At 37.2% G+C, this 11968-nt stretch overlaps 2 protein-coding genes across 6 annotated transcripts in view; one reads left to right on the forward strand and one right to left on the reverse strand.

Moving 5' to 3' along the window:
• SPATA1 (spermatogenesis associated 1) overlaps positions 1-11968 on the forward strand; it is an 18665-nt gene continuing 6697 nt past the window's right edge. For all 5 annotated transcript variants that reach the window (XR_012674481.1, XR_012674482.1, XM_075156141.1 and 2 more), the window contains exons 1-8: positions 1-1440; positions 2344-2450; positions 6140-6257; positions 8289-8342; positions 8438-8756; positions 8871-9119; positions 10842-10986; positions 11136-11208. Coding sequence is in view for 3 of the 5 variants with exons in the window: in XM_075156141.1 (XP_075012242.1) it covers positions 1405-1440; positions 2344-2450; positions 6140-6257; positions 8289-8342; positions 8438-8756; positions 8871-9119; positions 10842-10986; positions 11136-11208 (1101 nt within the window). In the remaining 2 variants the exon portion in view is untranslated. The remainder of the gene's footprint in view (positions 1441-2343; positions 2451-6139; positions 6258-8288; positions 8343-8437; positions 8757-8870; positions 9120-10841; positions 10987-11135; positions 11209-11968) is intronic.
• CTBS (chitobiase) overlaps positions 8236-11968 on the reverse strand; it is a 23857-nt gene continuing 20124 nt past the window's right edge. The window contains exons 8-9 of the transcript XR_012674483.1: positions 10419-10523; positions 8236-8579 (exon numbers count right to left, since the gene is read on the reverse strand). The gene's annotated coding sequence lies outside the window, so the exon portion shown is untranslated. The remainder of the gene's footprint in view (positions 8580-10418; positions 10524-11968) is intronic.

The raw sequence follows: 11968 nt of genomic DNA on the forward strand, positions 1-11968 counted from the left end.
GCCGGCAGGCCCGAGGGCGGCGGCAGCCCGCTGGCCGGGGTTGTCGCTGGTGCTCGTGGTTCGTGGCTGTTCGCCTGCGGGCTCTGCGTGCCCGGGAGGGGGGAGCCGCCTGGAAACACAGAAATAAGATTCTCCCTCCGCCATTCATCTATGAAGTGGATTAAAAGAGAAGACATTATTAAGACCAAGGTGGCAAATCTTGGCGACAGTAGCCAGTGAGTTACTAGTTTAGAGCTTATTTTGAGATGTAATGAATGAAGTTACTAACTTTGCTCTTGCCAGCATGCTTGGGTCTTTACTACAGTCCAGAGGAGATGGGTGTTTACTGCAGAAAGTGTCCAGGAATGACTGTGAAGCCTGGAACAATGGCATGGGTGACATGTTGTAATGCAAAGTGCAATATCTTGCATATATACAGGGACTAATGGGACGAACTTGTGCTGTAACCTGCTGTGTCTTTGGTTGGGAATAACTGGAGAAGCGACGGGGTGTTCCAGTCAGGTCATTCGTGAGAGCTTGTTGCGGTGTAATTGTGAAGAGGCGAGTAAAGACACAGGCCCTTTTAAGTAGGTGCTTCCTGCTGACATGAGGAAATCTTAATTCCACCCCATGGAGCCAGGGCGAGACCTGGAAGATCATCTGGAAGGTCTGGTCACTTGCGCTCAAGACAAGGTGAATTAGAAATAGCAGGGGTGCGAGGGAGAGCTGCTAAGATGAGCAGGAGAACAGCGAGGAGGTTTGTAACCTGAGGTGCTGGAAGAGCCTTCAAAGTGAGAGCACTGAGGAAAGCCGTAACAACGTTAGGGCAGAACCATGGTTTATAGTTTATGAAGGATTTTTCTGACATGGTCACCGGCACAGTCAGGTTTCCTTGGAATACTGCGTTTCGCCGGCACAATGTGCTGTGTGTGTGGCTTGGCTGCAGTTCACAATAATTGTCCCTTTGTCAGAAATAAACCAGACCATGCGAGAATTCCATTTTGTGGGTATTTAGGTCTGTGTCTTTAGGAAAACAGTACAATTGTGTAGCAAATTATATACAACCGAAGTATTTTTATGAAAGGGGAGAAAATGTTAAGAGGAAATACTCCAGGGCAGATCTCTCGGAGCTGCAGGGCTGTGATTTAGCAATTCCCCCAGTTACTTAGGTGATACTCAATTGTGTAGAAGGTGTGGTTGAGTCTGTTTGTCTGCAGTTAGCTGGAAGCTTTCTGCCTCAGCACAGAAACAACTTTCCCATTTTCATAAACGGAAAGAAGAACAGTAAATGAAAATAAAGGATATTAATGGAGTAACTTCTCTCATAACAGATTATCATGAAACGTATTCTTAAAGAATATTTCAATCAAAAAGAAAATTAGAAAGCCCACCTGGCATTCGCTGTGATCAAGTACAGGGACTAACATGTCGTTCAGTCAAATGAGACCTCGAACATCACAGGTGAGAGTTTTTGTACTTTTCCAGAAAGATTTCTTAGATTTCACAAATAGAAATAAAAAATATGAAAATAAGTGACACTGCACCATTTCTAGGAGACCTGAGAGAAAAAAAAACGTGTTTTTAACATACTATATATAGCAAATATTCTTTTCTAGTTTATATTTAGTAACTCAACAATTGCAGAAGTATTTAATGTAGCTTATTTGCATGGCTTCTAGTTATAGAGAAGTGTATCGTCCTTGTGATACCATATGATTCTCACTAAAAATACCAAGACTTAGATATTAACAGTCCCACAACTACCATAGGTTTGAACACAATCTAAGTGAACCTTGCTCAGAGCAGGCTTAGTTATTCTTTTTGGAGATATTATCAGAAGCATTTCTGTGCTTCCAAGGTAGCTAATATTATTAACAACTGTCAGAAATATTTTGAATTTTTTTTCTTGCTGGCAAGGTCAATTTGTGGTGCTGTTTGGATCAAATTTTCAGGGCTTTGCACTTTTTATGAGATGAACAAAGGTAGGATTTCAGCTGAAGTATTCTTGTAACCATGACATGCTCCAGAGTATCAACCGTTTTTGGTAAGCTCTGTCCATTGCTGTCACAGTGACATACAGCAGTAGCACAGGCTCTCTTTTCTCTCATTTCCATTGTTGAGCTTTTTCTAATGTGACTTATTTTGATGCTGTCAGCTGGCATTCAATCACAAATTGCTATACTCATCGCTGTTCTCACTATCTTGTCATCATTGTCAGATAGAGCCTCACTCTTCTAGTCCATATGCTAACATCAAAGAAACCATTCCTGCTTCCAGAAATTGAAAGTCCACCTAAGCAAAACAAAGCGTATAGGAAGAGGGTTATAATACATCTACAGTTATGATCATCTGTTCTTTGTTTAGTTGGTGGAGCTCCATGTTTTTTATGTCCCAGAAGAAGTGTGGAACTTCAAGCTGAATACAGTTCCTGTAGCTCTTACTAGCAAATTCATCTCAGCCGGATTTATAAGGTGAGTATAGTCTTAGGCTTCATGTACATGGTAGGTCCTTTACCTTGTCCTTCAGTCATTTAGTCCAGCTGTTGCTCTATAGAGCACAATTACATGTCAGAAGAGACTTGTTCTCTAATAATTTCGGGGGGGTAAGTGGTGCCCATGACTGGCGTTATGTTTATTTGAACTGTATCAAGATTAACTCCATTGCAGCCCTTGATGTAAACCACTGAAATGCACTTCCAGAGCAGTGCTAGTATTTCTGCAGAATAATTTATGTTGTAAATTCACAGTCTTATATTCTTTCTGTCTCCTTGAGCCTGGTTAGCAAAATCTTGAATTCTTTTTGGCAACGGGCCAGCGTCAAGACAGAGTGGCTTGATGAAGACAGGATAGCCTGTCAATTCCCAGCAACAGGGATATGACGATCTGAGCTCTCTCAGTCTGAAGAAAGAGCTTAAGCCATGTTTCTCAAGGGGAAGCATTACAGCTCATGCAACCACCATCAAAGAAGCATATCTTCTTTCTTCTTCAGTAGTATTTCTGAAAGGTTGCGCACAACACCAGGTGCTGTTGTCGTGGTTTAACCCCAGCCAGCAACTAAGCCCCACTCAGACGCTTCCTCGCTGCCCCCCGGTTGGGATGGGGGAGAGAATCAGAACAGTAAAAGTGAGAAAACTCGTGGGTTGAGATAAAGACAGTGTAATAAGTAAAGCAAAAGCCATGCATGCAAACAAAGCAAAATAAGGAATCATTCACTACTCCCCATCGGCAGGCAGGTGTTCAGCCATCGCCAGGAAAGCAGGGCTCCATCACGCGTAACGGTTACTTGGGAAGACAAACGCCATCACTCTGAATGTCTAAACACTTTAGTCACAAAATCTCTGTGTATCTAGTGTGGTAAGAAGTTGTGGAAAGATCAAATAATGTAAAGATGTGTATTGAAACGGAGCTTTTACATGCACCTTGTCTGCTCCTGTGCAAAACCTGTCAATTTAGCTTAAACTGCAGGGGATATGGGTTTTAACTAATTTAAATTTAGGCTTGTATTGTCCACTTGAGACAATATACTGTAGCTGAAAAGATTGACAGCAGTCAGGTATGAGCATGTAGGGCAGAATGTATTCATTCTCGCAGCTTCTTTTGTTGAAAGGCTGCTCAGAACCAGAGGAAATAAGTGCATGTATCCATTTTGTTTGCTGTTCCAGTCTCCAGCAGAGGTGCAAAATACACGGCTGGAGTGGTAACTTCAAATCATTTGATGTGATTGGACATCTGTCACTGCCCTCTGTTCTCTAGTGTAAATTTATTACACTAAGGCTCAATTCTGAGGCATCAACTTAAATTAGGATTCTCATTGATTTCAGTGGGTTTATATCTATCTGGGTATTTGTTGCTTGCTAATGAGTCTTAAATAATTGCTAATTAATTATTCTACGGGCACTATACAATGCTGTAGTACATTAGCATTAGCAATAACTAGCACCCAGCCAGTGTATCACTGTCTTTAAAAACAAAAAAAATATTTTTTAAAAATTCTCTTACTATAATCCGGGAGAGGGAACAGCAGCCTTGCTGGTAGTAATGCTGTTTGAACGTTGTTGATAGCACTGTCCAGTCAGCTTGACAATCCTAGTACTGTCTGAGTCAGCTTAACAAAGGATTCCTAGGTCTAAGTACAGGCCACTTCCATTAATCATGAAATTAGAGGAAAATACTGAGTATGTAATTGTCTATGGCCCTGAGTTCTTGTTCCCATGAACTTGATTTCTCAGTCTCTGTGATCTTTTATTTATTCCTCATTCCTCACCACAGAAGCCATACTTTTGTTATTTCTAGATGGGATGGCTGCAATGCACTCTAGTTTGCATTACTTTTAAAGGAACACCCTGAAGCAAATGACTCGGATGTGACTAATCTTCTGCTAGCCAGCGGTAGCAAGTAAGAAATATATTATTATATGTTCCTAGCAGCTGCACTGGCAAATAATTTTCAGATAAATTTCTGCCCTGTATCTCAGGTTCTGTATACCTAGACAATTTTCTCCCATGCTACATCGTAGTTACTTAGATATTTTCCCTGCTGTTCATAAATGCCTTAGATTTAGATTTCCTTGCTGGTTTCGACGGGCATTATCAGTGAAGGATGTGCAGTGTTAGAATTGCCTTTGAAAGAGCTTGCATTTATTGGGTTTCAGAAGACCGTTCAAGGGGCATATCTTCTCTGAGACATCAGCTTGAAGAAATGATAGTGAATGAGAGATGCTTGAATTATAGATCATCTCTGTTCTCACAGAAGACCTTGGAAGGATGTGTATTGAGTTATGTATCCATCTTTCACATATTTCTTTATACATTTGAAATAAATTACATTAGGGCTAATATCTGCAGCACATGTAAGCAAAAAATAGCTGGGGAAGAAATAAACAGGAGCTAAATCTGCAGGGACCAAGCAGTGTGGCCTAGATGTGTCCACTTGCAGACTTCGGTCTCCTCTGCTGCATGCCTGTGCTCCAAGGCAGATTGATGATCTTGAGGAGGGTCCTCTAAGTCCAGGGTGTTTCAAATAATGCAAGGGAAGCATTGTAGCCCACTGAAGTACTGTGTTTATGAGATGAAACTGGGGGTGTTTTTACATACCTAGGGTGTGAAATGAAGGCATAAAGGGGTGTTTGAAAGTGCGAACAAACCCCGACAGGTTAATGTTGGAGACCTGTCCAAGTTGAAGGGATGGCACGTTCTTGTCTATACTGTTTACTGAGAATGACATTCCCCAAGCTATGCCTGTGCATTGCTTGAAGAGTGATAGCTGCCTGGGCCAAAATCATGCTAGGTAATATACTAACACTTCGTCAGCATGGGTGATTAACAGTCTCGGGCCTGAATTTGTTCCCTGGTTTATTTTATGTGGCAGCATAGGAGCAATTAGAATTGCTTATGTTGTGCTGCAGAGCTTTTGTGTGCCTCTTGCCCATTTGGTTTTATTCTGCGGAGATGCTTTTTATTCAATAGTGATCTTTATACTGAGCTCATAACTTTAATATTTGCATAATTTCCAGTAGTACATTAAATGATGCAATTCATATTTGCCTCAGCTCTCTCATCCTCAAGCTATGATGGAAATGTTCACACTGCAGTGTTTGGCTTTGATTTAAAATGCATTTGCGTGTACACATGCACACACCCAACTGTAAATTTACGTTGGAGAAGACAAAATCAAAGGAATGTGCCTGCTGCTTAAAGTGGACAGTGATGAAGTCTCTTCTAGCCCTTAGTGCTTGAAGGGGTATGTTCTACAGTCCTCGACTGGCCCCATGAAACTCTGTCACCTGTATGGAAATGCATGACTGTAGTTTGCAATGTTTTTGTTACTCATCTGCAGATGAACAAGAGCATTCTGAAGGAGTAATTTTCAAATTTCAGCTATTTCCATATTCTCCCTTTGTATGGGGTTCCTAAAATATGAATATTGCTAGTTAATGTTATGAGAGCCTTTGTAATATGGTCTATCATAATGTGATACAATGTTCTGACTCTACCAAGACTCTCTGGCCTATATGTAATCAGGTTCAGTTCTAGGACGTAGTTCCCATTTTTGGTCATTCTGTCCAGGCAAGCCTGCATGTATATAGCATTATCTTCCCCCTCTTACTAAGTAGCCGTCATTATTTGATCTTACAGATGTATTAATGAATAACAACATTCTAGGGTGTCTCCTCACATCACATTAAGAGTGCTACGGGAGAAGCTTGGAGAGTACCTGGGTGGAGTTGCAGTTGGAGAGAAATTCAAATTTTTAAAATGCATTGGGAAAAAACTAGCAGTGGTAAGTTAGTATTTTTTTTCTTTAATGCCCTTCTGCTTTATAATGTAAACCACAGATTTCGTTCCTGCAGATTGGATAATATCACAAGAAAATAGAGATAACTTTAGGAGCACTGTTAGCATTTGTTTTTAAACACGCTGGAGCATAAGCTCTTGTCAAAGCACATCTACTTTCCCAAATACAAAGGCACAGCTGGACAGGTATACTAGAAACGTCCTTTAAAGCATCAGATGTAATTAGTTCCCATCCAGTGAAAAGATGCTAGTTTTGATAAATCAATGGATTAAGTACGACAAATCTGGTTGCATTAAAAAAAAATCCCCCTAAGGTCATTATTACCCATACATGGTTGGGAATATAGCACTTGAAGAATTTGCAATGGAAGCTGAGTAAGTCAGAGTTCCTCTAATGGTTCCTGCTGTGACCTGCCCAAAAGCCTTTAAAGATCAGTCTCTGAATGAAAACTTCTCTGGATGTACATTTGTGTTCCAATAATTAGTCCAGTAATACAGCCTGAGTTTTATGTAATCAAAAACCTACATCTCTGAATCATAACTCACATTGATTCTTTATATATTTATACCTTACCAACTATAGCTAAAGATTAAATAAACTTGAAAATCAGTCCAATTGAAAGTTTGTTTGTGTGATACCCAGACTTAAGTGATGTACATAAGTATAGAATACTTTTTTTCACTTCTCATTTCACCTTTGTTTCTCATGGATTTGGAAATTAATTGCAAGCTGGAAATTTGGTGCTGTTCTTTATTTCATTTGTAGCTGAGTTATCACTAAAATTACCCACATGGAAGAGTAGAATAAATACTAAGTAATGTGCAAAAAGTAGGTGGAAAAATCTGAAGACTTAAAAGACTGTGACACAATCTGAATCTGAAAATGTGCATATGTCTTCATAGAATGGAAGTGTTTTTAGCTGCATGATAGTAAGAAAGATGGTATATTTTCTCCCCACTGATATTCTGACATAAATGGAGAAATTTTCCAGCTTCCTTTAGAAAGTCAGGAATTTAATAAAGTATTTTACTTCAATAGAGAATTAAAGGTATTGGTAGATAAAAACAGTGTAAAGCAATAAACCAACTAACTGGTTTATTTGTTGTTTAGGGTCATGGTAACCTCATTGAATTACATCTCCATGATCAAATATTTGTCGAGTGTTTTTTTTTCTCCCCAGTCTTCTGTTTCACAACAGTAACAACGTAAACAGTATTAAGAGCTGTACCCTACTTGCAAGTAAGGGTCTTTAAATGAAAAATAAACATAAACCAAAACTGCGTTCATTTGCTGTTCCTTTTCTTTCATACAGCCTGTGTCTCTTAACAGTGAATCAATGGCATTGCCTGGCCATTACTGAGAACAGAATTTGGCCCCATGTTTAATTCAATTTCATTATTTAAATGTAAGGTCAGATTTCTTTTTTTTTTTCTGTTGGAGCACAAATTTCAAATATACATTGATTATCTTAGACTTCGTTTTTAGGACAACTGTTGAAATCTGAATGTGTATATCGCACAAAGAATATCAAAACAATAAATACAAGAAGACTTAAGAGAGTCACAGTTTTTTTTATAAATATACATTAAATATTTTGCAGTGGTGTATCAAATAAATGGAGAAAATTACGTGAGACTCAGCATTTCTATTCAGATAGAAGCTTGAAGCAACTTCTGGTAAAGACAGTCTAAGACTTTATTCTGCTGTGACTGTTGGATCAGGTCCTTTGAACCATAAGAGAATGTGCAAAGGATAAAGAAATTTATTCAGTATATCCATGTACTCTTGTGGGTCTGATTTAGATTTTGAAAAAATAGACAAAGTTTCAGTGCTATGTCAGAAAATAGAATGGTATTCTATGTTCCTTCTTCCCTGTTGGGCCGTTACAGAAGATAGTGCTGGTTAAGAAAAATGTAGTATGTAAAGGTGATGGTAGAATACAGAAATTAAGTCATATGCAACATTATTGGTTAAAAAGTATTTTATTGGTTACGCTTCCATTCTTTATCTTCCAAGGTGAAAGCAAAGCAAGAAACAGAACTGGAACTGAAGTCATTTGCTCCCCCTTATGTATGTATTGTATGGCTTTAAGCTATCATTTTCAGAAACTTTTTAACATTGGACATTTCCTTTTTTGTGTCTGATTAATACACTGCATATTTTAGGCACTTTATCCTGAATTATATTTATTACCTGGAGTGGAATACTTTGAAGCTGTTTATCCATTATCATCATCAACTCAACAGAGACATAACTTTAATGCAGAAGCTAACGGATCAAGATTATCCAGTCTTCCCCAAGAAAAACCTGAAAAAAGCAAACAATTTTTAGAAAGCATACAAAGCAGTCATCAGCTAGAAAATCAGAAAGTGCACAGTCCTGTGAAATGGCGTGAGAAAGAACCTGTTCCAGTTTTGCACACAAAACATGAGCAAGACCGTAACAACAGGATTCAAGAAAAACAGATACAGTTTAGAGAAAAAGGTAAGTTTAACCAATGTAGTGAAGGAGGATGATGAAGAAGGAGAATAATAACTATTATGGTTAACATTTACAATAAAATAATATTTCTCTTTTCTAATATCAATTATTATGCAGATCAAAATGGATCCAGTGGATCTCTCTTCACACCGAGTAATTCATATCGTGCAGATTGGGAGTCTGGAGAGAGTGATATGCTATTACAGACCTCTCAGCAAAATCATCCCAGCCAGAATCAAAAAGAGGATAATACTTCGAAGTGGAATGACAAAACCAAAGGAACTGCTCTTGCTCTTCATGTAAACCACAGTGTTGAACAAGGCCAGAATAACCGAACACCCCAAAATCACATTACATATCGAAAGGGTACTACTGTTCATTGTCACCTTTTTGCTAAAGCATGCGTTTTAGAAAGTTGGCAGAGTAAAGCTGGGTTTTAAGAAATCTACAGTTACAGCACGAGTTGGAATATTGCTATCAGAACAATAGTCTAATTTTAATAACAATAACAACAATAATATCTTTCAAACCACTGTAGTTTTTACTTTGGATGGGTCCTTTTTTATCACAATGTACTCATTAGACATTACAATGTCTAATCTTATTTACATGAAAATAAATTACTAAGCAGCTACTGTAAAGATTGGAGGATAATGATCCCATAATTCAACAGCAATTTTAAATGAAAAAATCTTGTTATCAGTACATCAGGGAAAGCATTTAGTCACTTAAACTTTCATTGTCATCTTATCCATGGCTACATTACTACTGAAGAGGAAGCGTTTCCTCCCCTCCCTCCTATATAATGTTTATGTGCTATTGAACAGGGGCATTCCTAAAACTGAGAGGTGAGAGAACTCTTTGAGCAGACTAGAGTGAAAATAGTATGGATGGGTTTAAAGCACACATAAACCAGATAACAGTTCTGTGCCAAAACAGAAAATGTTTGGAAGATACCCATTAACTACTACTACTTTAAAATGGGGTGTCTTATGGATACTGAGGGCCAATAAATCTCTGAAGAGTTTTCTAGTATTATTAATATTCCTAAATTTTTAGTAATAACCAAGAAAAAAATGACTGATACATTTGAATTGCATTTGAATGACCACTTATATTAACATCAAAATTATAACAAAGTGGTTTTGAGGAAATACCTTTGAAAGACAAGTTTTAATTTGAGTAGAATTTTACAGTTAATTTAAAAAAGATTACCTTTATTCTATTGCAAATTTTTAATGAATAATTATTAAATGAGGCAATATTCACTTTTTCATAGGTATGGGCACCTATGTTAGAATAGGTTAGAATGATTTGCTGGTTATCCAGTACTTTGAATAAGAAAACAAAAATTTGGATATTGTTTTCTTTGAGACATGTCTGGAGAGCGTATTAGAAAATGCTTTCATGGATGACTTTTCAGTAATTTCAGTTTCCAGTCATAATCTGTCAAAAATAGCTTTGTCCCTCCATCATCATGTTAACTGATATTAAATATGAGACCGCTTAATATACTAATATATATGTATATCTACATACATAGGTGCATATATATATGAGACTGAAAAGTTTTCCAAAACTTTATTTTACATGATGAAGGATGTAGGATTTTGTAGCATAAAGTAAAGGTAATGTCTGTCAGCAATTTTATCTTGAAATACTTACTGTATGTATTTTAAAGGAGATAACATTTATTAATTAACATTTAAATGCAAAACATTTTGCTGTCCCTTTCTTTGCTGGCTCCAGTTTGTAGGGGATCTTCAGACTCTGAAAGGCAGAAAGTGTTAGATACAGCATTAGTTTAGGGAAGGTGGAATAATTGCGTGCTTTATCTGTGATAATCTTTCCTGTACTAGTTACCAGAATTAGTTAGATAAAAATTCTCAAAACAAAAATACCTTTTTTACCTTTATTTCTTTCCTCTGTTATTCACACAACATTTCCATACCCCAGACATAAGATTATTTATCAGATTGATTCACTGGATTTCTAATACAAGTTGGAAAGTCCAGGCATTGACGGTCAAAAGAGCTTGAATTTTGTGAGTATAATCTATATATTTTGATCATCATTATCCTGTCACAGAACTAAACACCAAACTGCTCAGTACAAACATGGAAAATAATGACCACCAAAAAGATACCAAACTAAGAAGAGACAGAACACAGGATTCTGGAATTTCTAAAACAGTGAAAGACCAAAGCACAGAATATGTACACAAAACCCAAAGGTTAGTAAATGATGATTCTGATAAAATAATGCATAATGTTAATTCATAACTAGAAATTTAGTTTACAGACTTCAAATAAATGAAAGAAATTAGTGAAGAAAACATTTGGTTACATGAATTTTCACTTGCTGCTTTGATTTTATCTCTAGCTTGCAGCAATACAGAACTAGCAAGTCTAGAGCTGATCCTGGTGAAAAACTGGATAGTCAGGTGTTTTTCAAGGTAACATATTCTTAGTAATCTGGAGCAGCAAACATAGTCCTCCACCTATAAATAGTCTAATTTTATAAGACGAATAACTCATTAGAAATATGAAATATTCAAATATAGGTTTGAGAGTAATTAAGAAAAGTTAATTCATGCACTGGTACTCTGCGGATTTGCTAATGAAAAATCAACTATATTTCTAAACAGTGAAATCACCAGAAGTTATACCTCTGGTTATCATTTAACAGGAACTACATATACAATAACTATCTCAGTCTTATTTTGAATTTTGATTTTTTTTACAGTTTTTTGACAGTAATATTGTATTGGCTTTATTGGTGACATTTTTATAATTTCATATTTCCTGTGGGATAAATCTGTCTTCTCTCAAGCAAAACTTCTGATAAGAAAAAATATAAAATTCTTTAAAACATATGTATAGTCATAACATCAGAATAAGAACATATTTAGGAAGACACAGGACTCACATGCAATCATGTGGCGTAATAGCTGTCACTATTAACTGTCATCTGTGAGCTCTTGTGCAGAAGTGATTATAGTGGAGTCTTATGAAAATACTAATGAAATTGAAAAGCTGCTATTGTAAATTGTGGTTTAGAAATGGGCAGTCCAGACTTCATAAGCGATGAGCCAGATGGCAGTTTTAAGGTCCGTTATTCCTGGTCTTGCATGGGAGTGTCAGTGTTATGGACATTGACAACAACAAATAGCAATAGTCTACATTTTTGTCCATATGTTCTCTGCAATGTAAGTG

Source organism: Calonectris borealis, chromosome 8 (genome assembly GCF_964195595.1).
Source record: "Calonectris borealis chromosome 8, bCalBor7.hap1.2, whole genome shotgun sequence".
Taxonomy (NCBI): domain Eukaryota; kingdom Metazoa; phylum Chordata; class Aves; order Procellariiformes; family Procellariidae; genus Calonectris; species Calonectris borealis.